Raw genomic sequence first — 15238 nt, forward strand, 5'->3', positions numbered from 1 at the left:
CACACACACACACACACACACACACACACACACACACGGTGAGAAACACAGACGCTTCCTTTAAGCTGCCTCGAAGTTTACAGAAGTGGTTTCACTAATAAAAGGGGATTAGCATGGCTACCTTCTGATGTCTGGGTGAGCGTTGATGCCCTAACTAACATTAAAGAAACCCTGAAGGCAGTTTCTCACCGACGACCCAAATACACCCAGAATGGATGACAGAGGAATAATTGGAAGCGGAGAGGTAAGGGAAACAAGACATTTAGAATTATGCATTGTGGGGTCCCCCGCCCTCCCCTCCCCCCCACTAGACATTGTGTAGTGTTTCAGTGGTGTTGGTGGTCTTCTCCTTAATGAATCCACTTCAGTGCAGTTAATTCCCAGTCTGAAGCAGTGACAGTCTGGCCCTGGGGATGACATCTGTAAATCGTTCATTAACTTTTAACCAGCAGCAGACGTCTTTTAAAACACTTAGTACTTTTACATTTCCATTCACTGTTCTGCACTCTAGGCTTTATGGATATCTCTACTTGCTATAAGGCGCATCAAAGAGGATATTCCCCTTTTATGACAATGAGTACCGGTACATTTCATCAAGGGGAAAGGTTAAGGGAAGTGTTAAGCTGTAAAAAATGAAGAGCACGTCAAGCATCCTACTCCGTGCTCCTTTCCAACACCTGTGAAAGACCTTCCTTGTACGTTGAGGCATTCGCCATTCCTAGCGGAGGCTACTGTTTCACTGTCAGAGGTTGGTTTCACTCCTTTTCAGAGAAGGCTACATGGATAAACCGGGTATTATGGGTTATTTGAGCATCAACACCGTCACCCTTTTCCCTCTGGAAATATCATGTGTGACTTCAGAGGATTACTAGGAACAGGAAGCCTGCGGTCGGTGTCTCCCAGGATAATATAGGACACAACGTTGATTCATTCGCTACTGTGCGTCCATAAGCTGTCTGGCAGATACGGCCTCACATTTTCTAAGGGGCAATGATTATACAGTATGCATCACTAGGTTAATTAGCCGTGACTGGCGTTAAACCTTTCTTGGCAAGCCAGCACATTTTTGGATTTATATATTTATTTATCTGATGTTTTGAAACCCCTGAAAATGAAAGAGATCTGATGAGTGCACAAATAAAGAGGGGGGTGAATGTGTGTGTGTGTGAAGGAAGCATAGTAGGCATTTGTATGGCCAAATCAAGTGTAAGATAATGAGGATGGAAATGAATGATACGGTGGTGACACGTGTGGCATTCCACCATCCGCGAGGTCACGTCAAGTCAAGATGACTTTACAGGCAGTTCACAGTGACGTCATGGTCAATTGACCATATCGAATCTCCCTGGCTCGATGGCAGCTTGTGTCATTGCAGCGCACAGTGCATGATTGGTATCACAAATGTTTTACAAAATGACACAATTGTACACTAACGTGGGAGGGGACAAGCTAAAGCTAGCGCTCTTAGCTATTCATGAACAATAACACTGAAAAGCTACAACGACAGTCACATGAAATGTATTTTAATATAACAAATGCACACATGTCGTCCTATGACCATATATTTGTTGAATCGTGAATATCAAACCTAAAGAATGTCAAACGAAGTCCGCATTTTATTTTGCTGTTTTTGAAACATTGAAATCGGTAGATGAGACCACATGAACGCGATGCAACACTCAAACTGTTTCGCATGACCAGACACAAACAAGAGGCTCTTTTAAAGATATCTGTATTGTGGGATTCAAATCATATTTCAGCACAGAGTAGTAACAGTATGAGACAAAATTGTCACCGAACACAAAAGTACAAAATAGAATCAATAAATAAATCAAATATATACCATATAAATGTAATAGCTATGTGGTGGCTATGGTTATTACTTTGTTTTCAATCTTTTTGAAACTGTGGCTTGATATTACAACCTTTTCACTAAAACATTTAGAACGCTGAAGGAGAGTCAATACCGAAAACACAGTAATAGGTTTTATAATTGGATAAACTCATCAACTATGTACACATGAGTTTTTTTTGCCATGCTAAGTCAAACAACTACATTTATTTATCCACACCATACAGTTAGAGAGTTGAAGCGGTTCTGGACGTAAACATTTTGTGCTGAGAATAAAATACATTGCAACTATGCATGGTATTTCTTAACATGACTCTCAAAAATGTACATAAGTCAACAAACAGGCAGTACATGGAACACACCGCCTCCGATGGGGGGAAAAGAAGAGTTGGCTTTGAAATAAATACAGAAAAGTCTAAATGATTTAAAGATGTCACTTAGAGCCGTCACCCTCGTTGCTTCTGCCAAATCTCTCCTCTTCCTCTTGATCATCCTCTCATTCCATCTCTTTGCACGCTCTTCCTCTCTCCGTCGGAATCATCGTCTTCCATTGCCCCCTTAGCTGGACCGTCATCACTATTATCAACATCCATCTCATTCCTCATTCTCCTTCTGCTCCTTCGCGTCCTCAGTCCGTCCGTCTGTGTGTGTCGGTCGCCCCTCGTTTGGTTTGTTCTAACCAGACGTACATGACGTGTGAGCAAAGGGAACAAATGTTTCTATGAGTTCTATGATGTCACAGTGGGCTCAAAGGGGGAAGCTGATTGGCTGATCTGTCAGCGGTACACTACGATGCGGTACTCTACGGTACGAGGGAAGCAGCAGAAGTCAGAGAGAGACAGGGACAGAGGGCATATGTGTACTTTACTACAACCATAGACATGTGTAGGGTCATTAATAGGGTGTAGTGTGACTGTGTGCTGGGGTACGGGGGTGGGTTGACGGGGGGGGGGGGAGATTTGTGGAGCAGCAGCTAGCAGCTTTGTGTTGTTTAGGTTCCAAGGGGGGGGGGGGGGGGTCCAGTCCTCTACTGGCTGGAGCTCATGGAGGCCAGGTGGTCACTGTGCTGGTTCTGGGCCTGGAACCGGAGCCTCTGCTTGTTGGACTTCTTCTTTGGTTCTTTGGGTCGGTGCTTCCCTGATTCTCCTGAAACAGAAAGACAAGAAGGAAAAGAGAGCCTATTAGAAAAGCAGTGCATCAATGTAAAAAGGGAACACGTCCCTTTGGTGTCTCTAAAACCTGCTAATGTATTTACACTACCGTTCATAAGTTAGGGGTCCTTGTTTTTGAAAGAAAAGCATTTTTTAAATGTCTGTTAAAATATCAAATTGATCAGAAATACAGTGTAGACATTGATAATGTTGTAAATTACTATTGTAGCTGGAAACGGCAGAATTTTATGGAATATCTACATAGGCATACAGAGTCCCATTATCAGCAACCATCACTCCTGTGTTCCAATGGCACGTTGTGTTAGCTAATCCAGTTGATAATTTTAAAAGGCTAATTGATCATTAGAAAACCCTTTTGCAATTATGTTAGCAGAGCTGAAAACTGTTGTCTGATTAAAGAAAAATAAATCAGTCTTTTTTTAGACTAGTTGAGTGTCTGGAACATCAGCATTTGTGGGTTTGATTACAGGCTCAAAATGGCCAGAAACAAAGTACTTTCTTCTGAAACTCGTCAGTCTATTCTTGTTCTGAGAAATGAAGACTATACCATGTGAGAAATTGCCAAGAACTGAAAATCTCGTACGACGCAAACTGGCTCTAACCAGAATAGAAAGAGGAGTGGGAGGCCCCGGTGCACAACTGAGCAAGAAAACAAGTACATTGGAGTGTCTAGTTTGAGAAACAGACGCCTCCCAAGTCCTCAACTGGCAGCTTCATTAAATAGTACCTGTAAAACACGAGTCTCAACGTCAACAGTGGGATGCTTGCCTTCGAGGCAGAGGTGCAAAGAAAAAGCCATTTCTCAAACTGGCCAATAGAAAATATTGAGATGGGGAAAAGAACACAGACACTGGACAGAGGAACTCTGTTCATTTCTCAGAACAAGAATAGACTGACGAGTTTCAGAAGAAAGTACTTTGTTTCTGGCCATTTTGAGCCTGTAATCGAACCCACAAATGCTGATGCTAAAGATACTCAACTAGTCTAAAGCAGGCCAGTTTTATTGCTTCTTTAATCAGACAACAGTTTTCAGCTGTGCTAACATAATTGCAAAAGGGTTTTCTAATGATCAATTAGCCTTTTAATATTATAAACTTGGATTAGCTAACACAACGTGCCATTGGAATACAGGAGTGATGGTTGCTGATAATGGGCCTCTGTACTCCTATGTAGATATTTCAATAAAAATCAGCCGTTTCCAGCTACAATAGTCATTTACAACATTAACAATGTCTACACTGTATTTCTAATCAATTTGATGTTATTTTAAATGGACAAAAAAAAGTTGCTTTTCTTTCAAAAACAATGACATTTCTAAGTGACCCCAAACTTTTGAATGGTAGTGTATATACCATATATCTTGGTTCCCTCCTTACACACTCACAACCAGCAGAGCTATGCCACTGGGCAGAGGGACTGGCAGGAGGATTCTGCCTTTTTTCAGCCCCATCACTTCTCTCCCTCTCTCTCTCTCCATCACTTCCACTCACTCTGCTAGGGTACACAGGGGGGAGAGAAACTGGGGAAATTGCATAACACTCTTTCCGAACTGGAAAGGTCCTCGTTCGCAAGCCCCGGGTTAATGTAACTTAATGTATCCCAGGTGTCATTGGTGTGGGGCAAAGCATGTTGGCAATCTGTGCTATTGGAACCGTGTGCGGTGATACCTCGGTACCCATGGTTTGCTATGACAGAGGCGACTGCACCAAAAGGCAACAGTTTGTCTGCCAAAGGACACAAATGATATAACGAGGTGTGTGTGTGTGTGTGAGTGAGTGTAAGTGTGTGAGAAAGACGGAGAGAGAGAAGTAAAGAGGGGGAGAAGTGATGGGGCTGGATAAAGGTTGGCTTTGGGTGGTGGCAGGGGGGGGGGGGGGGGGGGGCACAATCCTCCTGCCAACCCCTCTGCCCAGTGGCATAGCTCTGCTGGTTTTGAGTGGGTAAGTGATCTGAGGAAAAATAAAATCTGATAGGGGAGGGGGGGAGGGGTAAACTAGAGTCAGGCTTGGATGATGAGATGCTATCTGGATCCTGATTTGGCACAGCAAGAAACAAGGCATGCTATGGTTCGCCGAGGGGGGAAAATACTGAAAAATGCTACATAAATGGATGTCTCAATGGTAGATTTGCAAAACTTGGCTCTGTGTCCTATTATTGCACTTGTTCATGCCATTTCACTCAGGAAAATAAGGCTAAAGTGTGTCATATGTGGCAGAATTACCTCTAATTACCTTCTCATATGGCCTGGCCAAACGCCGGCCATTTAAAGCCGCCCCAAAAAAGTCTGGTTCAATTGAACATCTCAATATACACTGTAAAATATATTTGAAAATATTATTTCCAAGAAATGGGGACGTATAAAATTTGAAAAAAATATCTGTTTTCACTCTGTTAACGAGAGTAATTTTACAGTTGCACAAATGTCAAACAATGTCACGTCCACATTTCACAGCCATTTCCTGCAATTAATTCAATCTAGCTAGCTATTGTTGGTCACATCGGCCATTCCGAGGGCGAAAAATAATGTTGCCTGTACGCAATATCTTATTTTTTTTAAATCCCCTCTTCAGAGCATAAAGGCTTTAAAATCACACCTCGTGAGGAAAACAAACATCTTGCTCTGAACTTTCCGTGACCTCCAACTGAAAAACATTAACAGCAAAGTTGCTATGCTCGTTTAGTAAATGTCGCTTTCAATTCTTTGGGTAAGCTACTGTATGGTTATGACTGCTAGTGCAGGCATAACGCTCAAGTCAATTCGGACCACAGCCTTCAATTACGATCAACTCAAGACGAATGACATTTTGGTGGCTATAAAGCACACCTTGCTGTATTAAAAATACCTCTGTAGCTGGGTTAGGCCCAAGTGGGCCATTCCTTGGAGCCATTAGACTGTTTGTGTGTAGCGCAAATAAATGCTTGAGCGCTCACGTTTAACAGTATAGATTTCCTGGATAGTCGGGAACACAGAAAGGATATAATCCACACGGCTTTAAGATGTTTGTGAACTGCATAACACGTCTTACACCACACACAAAGAGGACTACAGCATGTTCATTGAAAAACAAGGCGTTTACACATCTCCATGGCGTTACATAGACCGTGATTCCATGTCACAGTACTGCTCATCTCATAAGATGTAAGTAAGTTGTGTAAGTAAGTCAACACTGACTCCAGACCTGGGTCAAAATATACACACTTTGTCAAACCCTTTCAAAAGCTTGAGCCGTGCTTCATTTGGTTTCCCCCCAGTCCAACGTAACCAATGGGTTTAAAAAACAACAACTATTACCTTGACATGTTATGTATTTGTCCCAGGTCCGAGGTCTGTTTTCCTCACGTCATTATTACGTTTCTCATATCTCAAAATATCTAGTTTATTCCAGGACAATGTGAAGTGTAAAAACCAAAACGTCCGGGAATGTCATCAGAGCTGTCCAAGTGAGCTGATGAACTCTTCTGTATCTGTTTGACCACCGTGTCCATGAAAGCATGGACCAGGCTGGGTTATATTTCATAACCAGACAAGAGTTCTCTAGGCTGACAGCTAGAGGGCAACCAATACCAAGAGAACTGCGATCTTCCGCCCTCCTGTGCATCTGATATAAGGCTCGTGAGATGGCACATCATCTCAGGGTCTGTCTCTTTCACTTTTAGCATTTACCAGGGCGTAACACAGAGTGAATACACAACGCTTTTATGATGTCATATTTACAACCAATGTAATCACTTAAGATGATTATGCAAGCCAGAGTTTCCATCAGGAAAAAAAAAGTTTAATTTACCAGGAAATAAATGATTAAGAAGTCAACTCGATTACTTTCCAAACAAGGAACAAATTCATAAATCTTAGAGCGAGTACAGATAATTTGCCTTGGAAGGAAAATAAATCTTCAAATAATTTTTGCTATTTTTGTTTTACCCCACACTGACCCAGAATTTAAACTTGCTGCCAAAATTGAAGAATGGCTTTCGATTCATTAAATACTTGTACAATTTTTTCCCCCCATTTTCTTTCCAGTTTTGGCCACAATCGTTAATTGCATAATGTTTGTTTGTTTTTTGTAGATACAATCTGCCAACTAAAGCTTTGCATGTGGACAGGTTCGTAGTCAGAGTAAATTGAACAAACAAACAAAACATTTATAAGCAAATCTAAATGTTTTGTAGTTTTGAATGAAAGGCAGAAGCTGTTGTGGTAGCAGAGGATGACCCCACCATTATCACCGTGTGTGTATTATAGACGTGGTGTGTGTGTACATTAGTATTTGTACCTGTGTGTGAGTAAGCTCAATCTTGGTCTCACTGCATGAGCCAGGTCTGGTTCTGGTAAAGTTCTTGCTACCTGAAGAAAGCCCTGGAATGCGCTCCAAGCCTGCTTTGTATCTGTGTGTTTGTCTAAGACTAGGATATGTACGCTCTTCCATATCAGCTCAAGGTCTTTAAGACATGTGTCTTGGACCCTCTAGTGTCAAAGCACCTGGCAGATTAGACTTTCCTTACAGGCACTGGGGTGGGAGTTCCACCCTGACCTCTGCTGACTGGGATATTCCAGGACCAGTCCGGTTGAGATCACTCACTCACTCACTCACTCACTCACTCACTCACTCACTCACTCACTCACTCACTCACTCACTCACTCACTCACTCACTCACTCACTCACTCACTCACTCACTCACTCACTCACTCACACTCTCACTCTCACTCTCACTCTCACTCTCACTCTCTCTCTCTCTCTCTCTCTCTCTCTCTCTCTCTCTCTCTCTCTCTCTCTCTCTCTCTCTCTCTCTCTCTCTCTCTCTCTCTCTCTCTTTCTTTCTCTTTCTTTCTCTCTCTGTGTCCATCTCTGATGGTAATTGAGACATAGCCAGATATCCCAACAGGAATGCTGTTCTGTAGGCTTGCTGTATAGTAATAACACTATGCTACCTCTCAGGAGATATGGCACTCTGAGTTGCGGCCCATTCAACTTGTCTAATTGAATCACAATAACATTTTATACAGGGGAGAAAGACGGAGCCAAAACTCCCTTCACCTATCTCCAAATCCAATAACTTTGTTTTGGAGAACCAAAAAAATGACGTATTTTTTTGTTGCATCATTAGGTCAATGTTGTGTTCTTCACGCTGCCAAAGAATGGGCTCAGTTCAATGAGGACATTGACAAAAACAGACCTCGATAGAGACAGGAAAGGAAAGGGATGATTACTTTGATACGGACCTGGTGGCTGCCATTGTGGGAGTGTGTACCTGCATGCAAATCTATAATCACTGAGGCCATGACCACCGTGTGTGTGTGTGTGTGTGTGTGTGTGTGTGTGTGTGTGTGTGTGTGTTCTGACTGACGGCACGGCCAAGTGACTTCATCCACCCAGTGCTCGGGCTCCAGCAGGCAATGCACCAATCGAAGGCCTAACCTTATCTGCTCCGCTTGCGGTTGGAGGAAATCGATGGGACCAACCTTGAGAAGGCATTAAGACAAACGGTAAATGGGTTCCTCCTCTGAAGTAAAACCCTCTCCTCTCCTGTTTGTTACCTCATCCCGCCAGTAAACGCCGCAATCATCCTGAGACCATCAATTAATATGTTTCTTAAGAGAAGGGGGGTTGAGGGTCAAAACAATTCCGAGGAAGTTTCTGGTGGATTTAGTACGGTAAAAGCTGGAATTTTTTGGGCGCCTCATCTTCTTCATAAACATGCCAAAGCGAAAGCCATTATTTGTGAGAGAAGGAGGGGACTACTGGCGCCAGCGAGATTTGATTTCAGTGGCAGAAATTGGATTAGCAGCCATTAAAGGCCTCCTCACACATACATTTATAATGCCGTGAAGGGGAACGTATCGGTAGCCAGATCCTCTCACTCACACCGATGAGCTCTACTGTCTGGAATAAGATACACTGCATGGACAGTGTGTGTGTGTGTGTGTGTGTGTGTGTGTGTGTGTGTGTGTGTGTGTGTGTGTGTGTGTGTGTATGTGTGTGTGTAAAATGGTAAGGACATATGGTGAGCCAAGGTCTACAGATGTTCACATGAAAAGATATGATCTAAAAGTGACAGAGTTTAGAGAGTGAGTACTAGGGAAGAGGGGGGGGGGTGGAGGATGAAGAAAAGTAAGAAATGTAGGGGGGGCTTTTGAGTGACAGTGTATGAGAGAGAGAAAGGTAGGAAAGAGGGCGAGAGAGGGGAGAGAGAGACAGAGATGGAGGGAAATTGGAAGGGGAAAAAAGGGGAAATAGTTGAGAACAGGGAAAGATACACAGAGATGTGCCGGCAAAAAAAACACACCCTCTTTGTCCAGAGAGGACAATATTTTATGAGAACAAGTCCGTCTTGCCAACAGGATGACAAGAGCCTCTCTGCACAGCATCATTTAGCCTAACAAGATTACTCTGAATCGTACTTTCTCTTCTCTCTCTCTTCTCTGTTCTCATTCTCTTTCCCCCAGTGCTCTGCTTACAATCACCCATCCTGCTTAGCAGGAATGATTTAAAACATACGCATTCCGATTTAAAAAGCTAATGTTGGGATTAGGTGGGTCATTATTTTCTCATCTATGCGACGGAGGCTCTGTCGGGAGATTAAGCAGCAGGTTAGTCCACCGGTCCCGCCTTTGAAGCTCTTTTTTTGCTGACAATAAGTCAAATCGAAAACGCAACTCGGAGATTAACGTCTTTAGCAGGGAGAAGCCCCGGCAAATAATGCATGACTGACACCGTGATTAATCTGCCCGGTGGGTAATATGGAGTTGGGGGTTCTTCTCCTTGGAGCTGCTGAGTGACTGTGACAAAGACAATGGAACTTTCCCCTGGAACGGTATCCAGGACTGGTCCGGTATCGAGGGAAGGACACTGTCTGACGATGAAACCACATTCAACTTTCAGTCGACGCTCAGTCCGTTTCTGATCTGTCAACACTGAGTCTGTATGCTTAGACTTTGCTAATGAGAGAGCTACCTGTAAATATTTGGTCCATATTTGGCTAACCGCTAACACCACACCGCCAACAACCTTAACATAGGCAAGCCAGCAGACCAGGCCCCAATTGTGGAAATCAAAACTGAAACCTCTGCAGAGTCACTCGCAACTCTGCTCACCTGAACGGTACCCCTCTCCGGGTTAAAAATCGGTGCTTGCTCACCACCTCTGGCTCTACTTTACGGATGGTGTCACCACGGCAACGGCAGAGGGCCACGCAGAGTGCAGGCGTGATGACTAGGCCACCGTGTCTGATACGCCTGAAACTCAAATTCATCTGCAGTCTGCTATCGCTCCCCCCGACTGACTCACACACACACACATCTGGGCCTAAATACACAGAGCTGCTGACAAGGAGGAATAATTAGCTTTAGTTAACTATAATGAATGGCTAAATGTTGCGTTTCATTTCTGACGGGCAAAATAGATCTGTCGTTATGTGTGTGTGTGTGTGACTGTGGACACGCTTGCTTGCATGCACGCGTGTGTATGTGTTCGCGTGCTTCAGTGTGTGTGTGGCTCAGCTAGTGTGTGTGCTGGTTGCGAGCGGGTGTGTGTAGGTGTGTGTGTGTGTGTGTGTGTGTGTGTGTGTGAGTGTTAGCGAGCTGTGGATAGCTGTAGCAAACCAGGGGGTGGTGTAAAAGTGGGCCGGGGGTCCAATTAAAAGATCAAGGGGACTATGGGTAGAATATTACACATTTATCATCGTGGCTGGAATAATAGGGGAGATGTCAATTACGTTCCACTTCAGTCACATAGCAGAGGAGAGGGTGGGGCTCTCATTCTCATGCTGTCATTGTGGGGCGTCTTCCATTTCCAGGTCACAATAAATAATTTGATCTCACTCATTCATTTAATTGAATCTATTTTATGTAAATATTTCCCGCATGCCTTAGAAAGGTGCCTGGGGAGAAATCATTCATCTTCGTTCTATCGCACCGTTACATGGCAATTGATAGACGCAGAGTAATTCCCTAACGAAACAAACCATTTTAAAACGGGGAAAGATGGCGCTGACTTGGTCGCATTCTTGACTCTCCCTTTGTTTGGAGTAGAAGTACAATGATTGCCTCTGCGATTCATTATCTTACGCCATGCCATTAAACAGTAAAAGCTCATAAAAACAGGACTTGGCAGTGCACTTTTACACACTCTGCTGTTGCCTTTTAAAACCAACTCAAGAGAATGAGGAACTCACACTCCAGAGCACCCTGACCTACCCAGTCTTAACTGTATACTTCGAAAAGCATGCTCGCTAGCACCGAGATGGCAAAACGTGCGTAGTCCTGCCAAGGAGGTGACCTCCTCAACCCAAGGATTAAACATTGGATGGAACATTTGTTTTTCATTTCAAGGTGATGAAGATGCATTTCCTGTTGCCTGCTGGGGGTGTTGAGTGGGCCTGGGTCGGGGGTCAGGGGCCCAAAGTGGGCAACAGAACAGGGAGAGGGGGCAGGCAATACGTGGTCTGGGTGGTGGGATGTTCTCTGAATCTCTGGACCCTTTTTGTGGGGCCACAAGGCGGAGGGTTCTTCTGCTAACGCACACAGTGCCATCTGGAAGACCCTTCCTTACACGCACACGCAAATAAACGGTGTCAGATATACTGTACTTACACCATCATGAGCCCTGCTGAGTACGTATGTATTATAGTGCAGACACACACAAGCACGCACGCACGCACACACCCACACACGATGGAGTGTGTTCTCTTCCAGACAGAGGGGCTCACATTCACTGAAATATCAAGGCTGTGTCAACAGTGCATCATACATCCATAAAGAACATCGTGTCTGCCTTGTGAGAACACCAAGGGGGCATAAGGGTCTGTCACACACCTACCATACACACACACACACACACACACACACACACAACATCCCCCCTTGGCCTGGGGGGCTTGGGGGGGGATCTAGGAGGAAATTGTCCAGCATGATTCACTGCTTTCTCCACCATGTCCCTTCATCCCCTGATCCTCCACTTCATCCCCTTCTCCTCTGGGAAAATGAATGGGAGGGGAGGAAATCCCCCCCCCATGTCTGGACCCGGAGCACAACTGTCCCGTGAAGAGGAACTAGGCCCTAACGAAGAGGGAGCCATGCTAAATCAGACGGGCTTAGACGCTAAACCTGTGGAAATCATGGCACAATCCCCGTGCTCTAGTGGATGACAAAGGACTCAAGGATATAACCTTGTTTTTGTGTTTTTATCTTCTTGGATTGTTTGGGCAACTCTGGACGGTTTTCACCCCATCTCCTTGCACTCACAAAGTGAGTGAAAACACTACAAACCTTTTTGTAAAAATAGTTACTTTCGACTAGACAAATTTGAGCCTTGAAGTCTCAGTCTGTTTGATGTCCTAGCAGAGCTCCTGTTGTGTGTGTGTGTGTTTTCGTTAGAGACCCAGAGCAGTCCGCTCTCAGTAGTCCCTGATCCTCACTAAGGCCTGAGCTCTATCAGAAGCCTGTCACGCGCCAGTCAAGCAGACAGCTGAGTGAAGCTGACAGATCTCACAGATCCCGTATGGTCCAGCTATAGGCCGCTGGTGTAGTCTCCTCTCCTCTCCTCTTCTACCCAGGCACCAGCCGTCTCCCTGTCTGTCAATAATACTCCCAATTACCCCTCCACTCGGTCAAACACAAACAGGGGGCTATCCTGACGTCTTGACATGGAAATGGAAAACATTTGATGGGTTTGTTCTTTAGCCTCCTTTGATTTACAGTGCAATGTCCATTTCAATGTCCGTTTCATGGTCTCACCGAGAATGAGAGAGAGGGTTGTGTATTTCAGGCAACAACATCCTCCCTGAGAGGTATGACGGTATGATGCTCATCAAGTGATTCCATTCAACGGCAATACCCAGCCTCAAGGCCTATTGGGGTGGGGTTATGATCCCAAAGCCTGCCACCAACGAAGCAAACTAGGTGCACTTTACAGGGGATTTAAAACATCAACGATAGGGCACCTGGGATTGGTCAAACTCCCTTTTGAGTAATTCACATAGAGGTCTGAGAGGTCGGATGAGCCATGGGAGGATCTATGGTTTCTCAAGTTTTCCTTTGTGTATATACACAATCACATTTCAAATCAAATCAAATGTTATTTGTCACATGCGCCGAATACAACAGGTACTACGGTGAAATGCTTAATTACAAGTCCTTAACCAGCGATCCAGCTTTAAGAAAACAAGAGTTAAGAAAATATTTACTAAATAAAGTAAAGTTTCAAAAAGTAACTCAATGACATAACAATAACGAGGTTGAAACATTATGTACGTTATGTAAAATAACACACAAAATAGCACAATTGGTTAGGAGCCTGTAAACGACAGCCATCCCCTCACCTCAGCCGTGTAATAAAACACGTAGTACAGTCACAGACAGCCCAAACGGTTGCCGTCTCCTCAGAGCCCATGGTGTATTGCCTTCGTGTGCTGAGCTGAGTACAACCTTTATGAGCCTCAACTTAAGTGCTCTGCTTCTCCTTCCCTGTATTTGTCTGTGTTCACAAACACCGACGCACGTATGCACACACGTATACACACACACACAGCAGCTGGTAGGCCTGTACTTGTTGCTTTGTTGTGTCTGTGTGTCTGTTCCCTGGGTCCAAGCTCCTGGACATGAGTGGGTCAAAAGCCGCAGCCTCTCTCTGTGAATCATCAGGCTCTAATTAAAAGCTGTGATGTCTCTATGAAGACCAGGCCCGCCAGAGGTGGATGGAGAGGGGGGAAGAGAGAGATAGAGGGGGAGTGAGAGAGAGAGAAAGAGGGGAGAGGGGGGAAGAGAGATAGAGGGGGGAGAGAGAGAGAGAGAGAGAGAGAGAGGGGATAGAGTGGGAGGGGGGAGAGAGAGCTAGAGGGGGGAGTAAGAGAGAGAGAGAAAGAGGGGAGAGAGTGGGAGGGGGAGGTAGAGGTAGAGGGGCTTCTGGTGGCTGAGCCGGTGCAACTGTGCACCAGATGTTCCCAGCCGGCCCCCTTCCCTTCTACTTACAGCCAGCACACTCAAGGGCGGCGGACGCGGGCATGCCAATGTTCCCCTAGAAAATGTGCACTAAAATGTTCTCCTGTGTTGTGTGCACTGTACATTATCTGTCATTCCGACTGTCTTTGTCATATAGTGCTTGCATGTCTGAAATGTGTGTATGTTTGAGTGTAAGAGAGAGAGAAAGAGGAGACAAGAGTAGAGTAGAGTAGATAAACATAAGCTACACTATGTCCTTTTCTGCTTGAGGTCTGTTTGTCTGATTGTGTCTGTGTACGTCGGCAAGTGTGTGTGCTTGTGTGTGTGTGTTTGCATGTGTGTGTGTGTACGTGTGTGTGCTAATACGTGTGTGTGTGTGTTGGTATGCTATGTGTGGTCTGTATGTGGTGATGGAAGCGTGTGCGGGCCACAGTCAGAGAGTGGAGATGCATGCCAGGCTGGGGCCACACTGGGGGCTTTAGGGCCCTCACAGGGGCCATGGAGAACTTACATTTGAACACATCCCCTCAATGCGAGTCTGTTGAAGCACCGAAGACTGCCTGCGACCTCATCTCTAGATACAGAAACCACTGACAAAACATCAACACCCTAAAACCTCCAATGAACCCTCAGCAGAGAACCTGGCTTTACAGCCCTAACGATGTCATGGACAACATCACACTGTGACAGTACGTGTCTCCCACTTGTGAAACATGTTGATGGGGACTTGAAACGTTTTCCTTCTGCTCTGCTCCCCCTCCAGTGTGCTGCCACTTTGTTTGTTTGTGTACGTTCTGTTTTTGATGGGGCTGTTGCTGTTTAGGCATGTGCCGCCTCATTTCCTCCCAGCCAGAACCTCAGACAGGGAGGCTTTCCTGATCCGTGCTATTTCGCTCTACGCACACTGCCATGGACAGACACGCATACTCGTTTACATACACACGGTCCAAAACAGACAAGCAGTCAGGCACCTGGACGGGCTACTCCGTGACACACAAATCATCTTGCTTAAACCCGTTCATAGTCCGTTGTTCTGTGGATGTTTCATCATTCAACGTGTCAGATTTCGTCGTAACGCGCCCCTAAACGTCCTCGCCTCACGTCAGAAAACCAAAGCAATAATTCATATGGTCATCGCCGTTAAAATGAACGAGAGAAATGCCTGGGATTTCCATGCTGTAATGGGACTACATGCGCCTAGTGAGTCCGTTCGGTAAAACGACTAGTTTGTCGGGCCAATGAGTGGGAGAAAAAAAGCCCCCCCCCTCCCTCGTTCTT

General features: G+C 45.0%; 1 protein-coding gene across 1 annotated transcript in view; it reads right to left on the reverse strand.

Annotated features, from left to right (window-relative positions):
- Positions 1-1716: 1716 nt before the first annotated feature.
- Positions 1717-15238, reverse strand: part of LOC109903956 (R-spondin-2) — a 73328-nt gene continuing 59806 nt past the window's right edge. Inside the window, exon 6 of the mRNA XM_031792228.1 lies at positions 1717-2998. Coding sequence (XP_031648088.1) covers positions 2880-2998 — 119 coding nt within the window. The 3' untranslated portion in view covers positions 1717-2879. The remainder of the gene's footprint in view (positions 2999-15238) is intronic.

This window comes from Oncorhynchus kisutch, linkage group LG2 (assembly GCF_002021735.2).
Source record: "Oncorhynchus kisutch isolate 150728-3 linkage group LG2, Okis_V2, whole genome shotgun sequence".
Taxonomy (NCBI): Eukaryota; Metazoa; Chordata; class Actinopteri; order Salmoniformes; family Salmonidae; genus Oncorhynchus; species Oncorhynchus kisutch.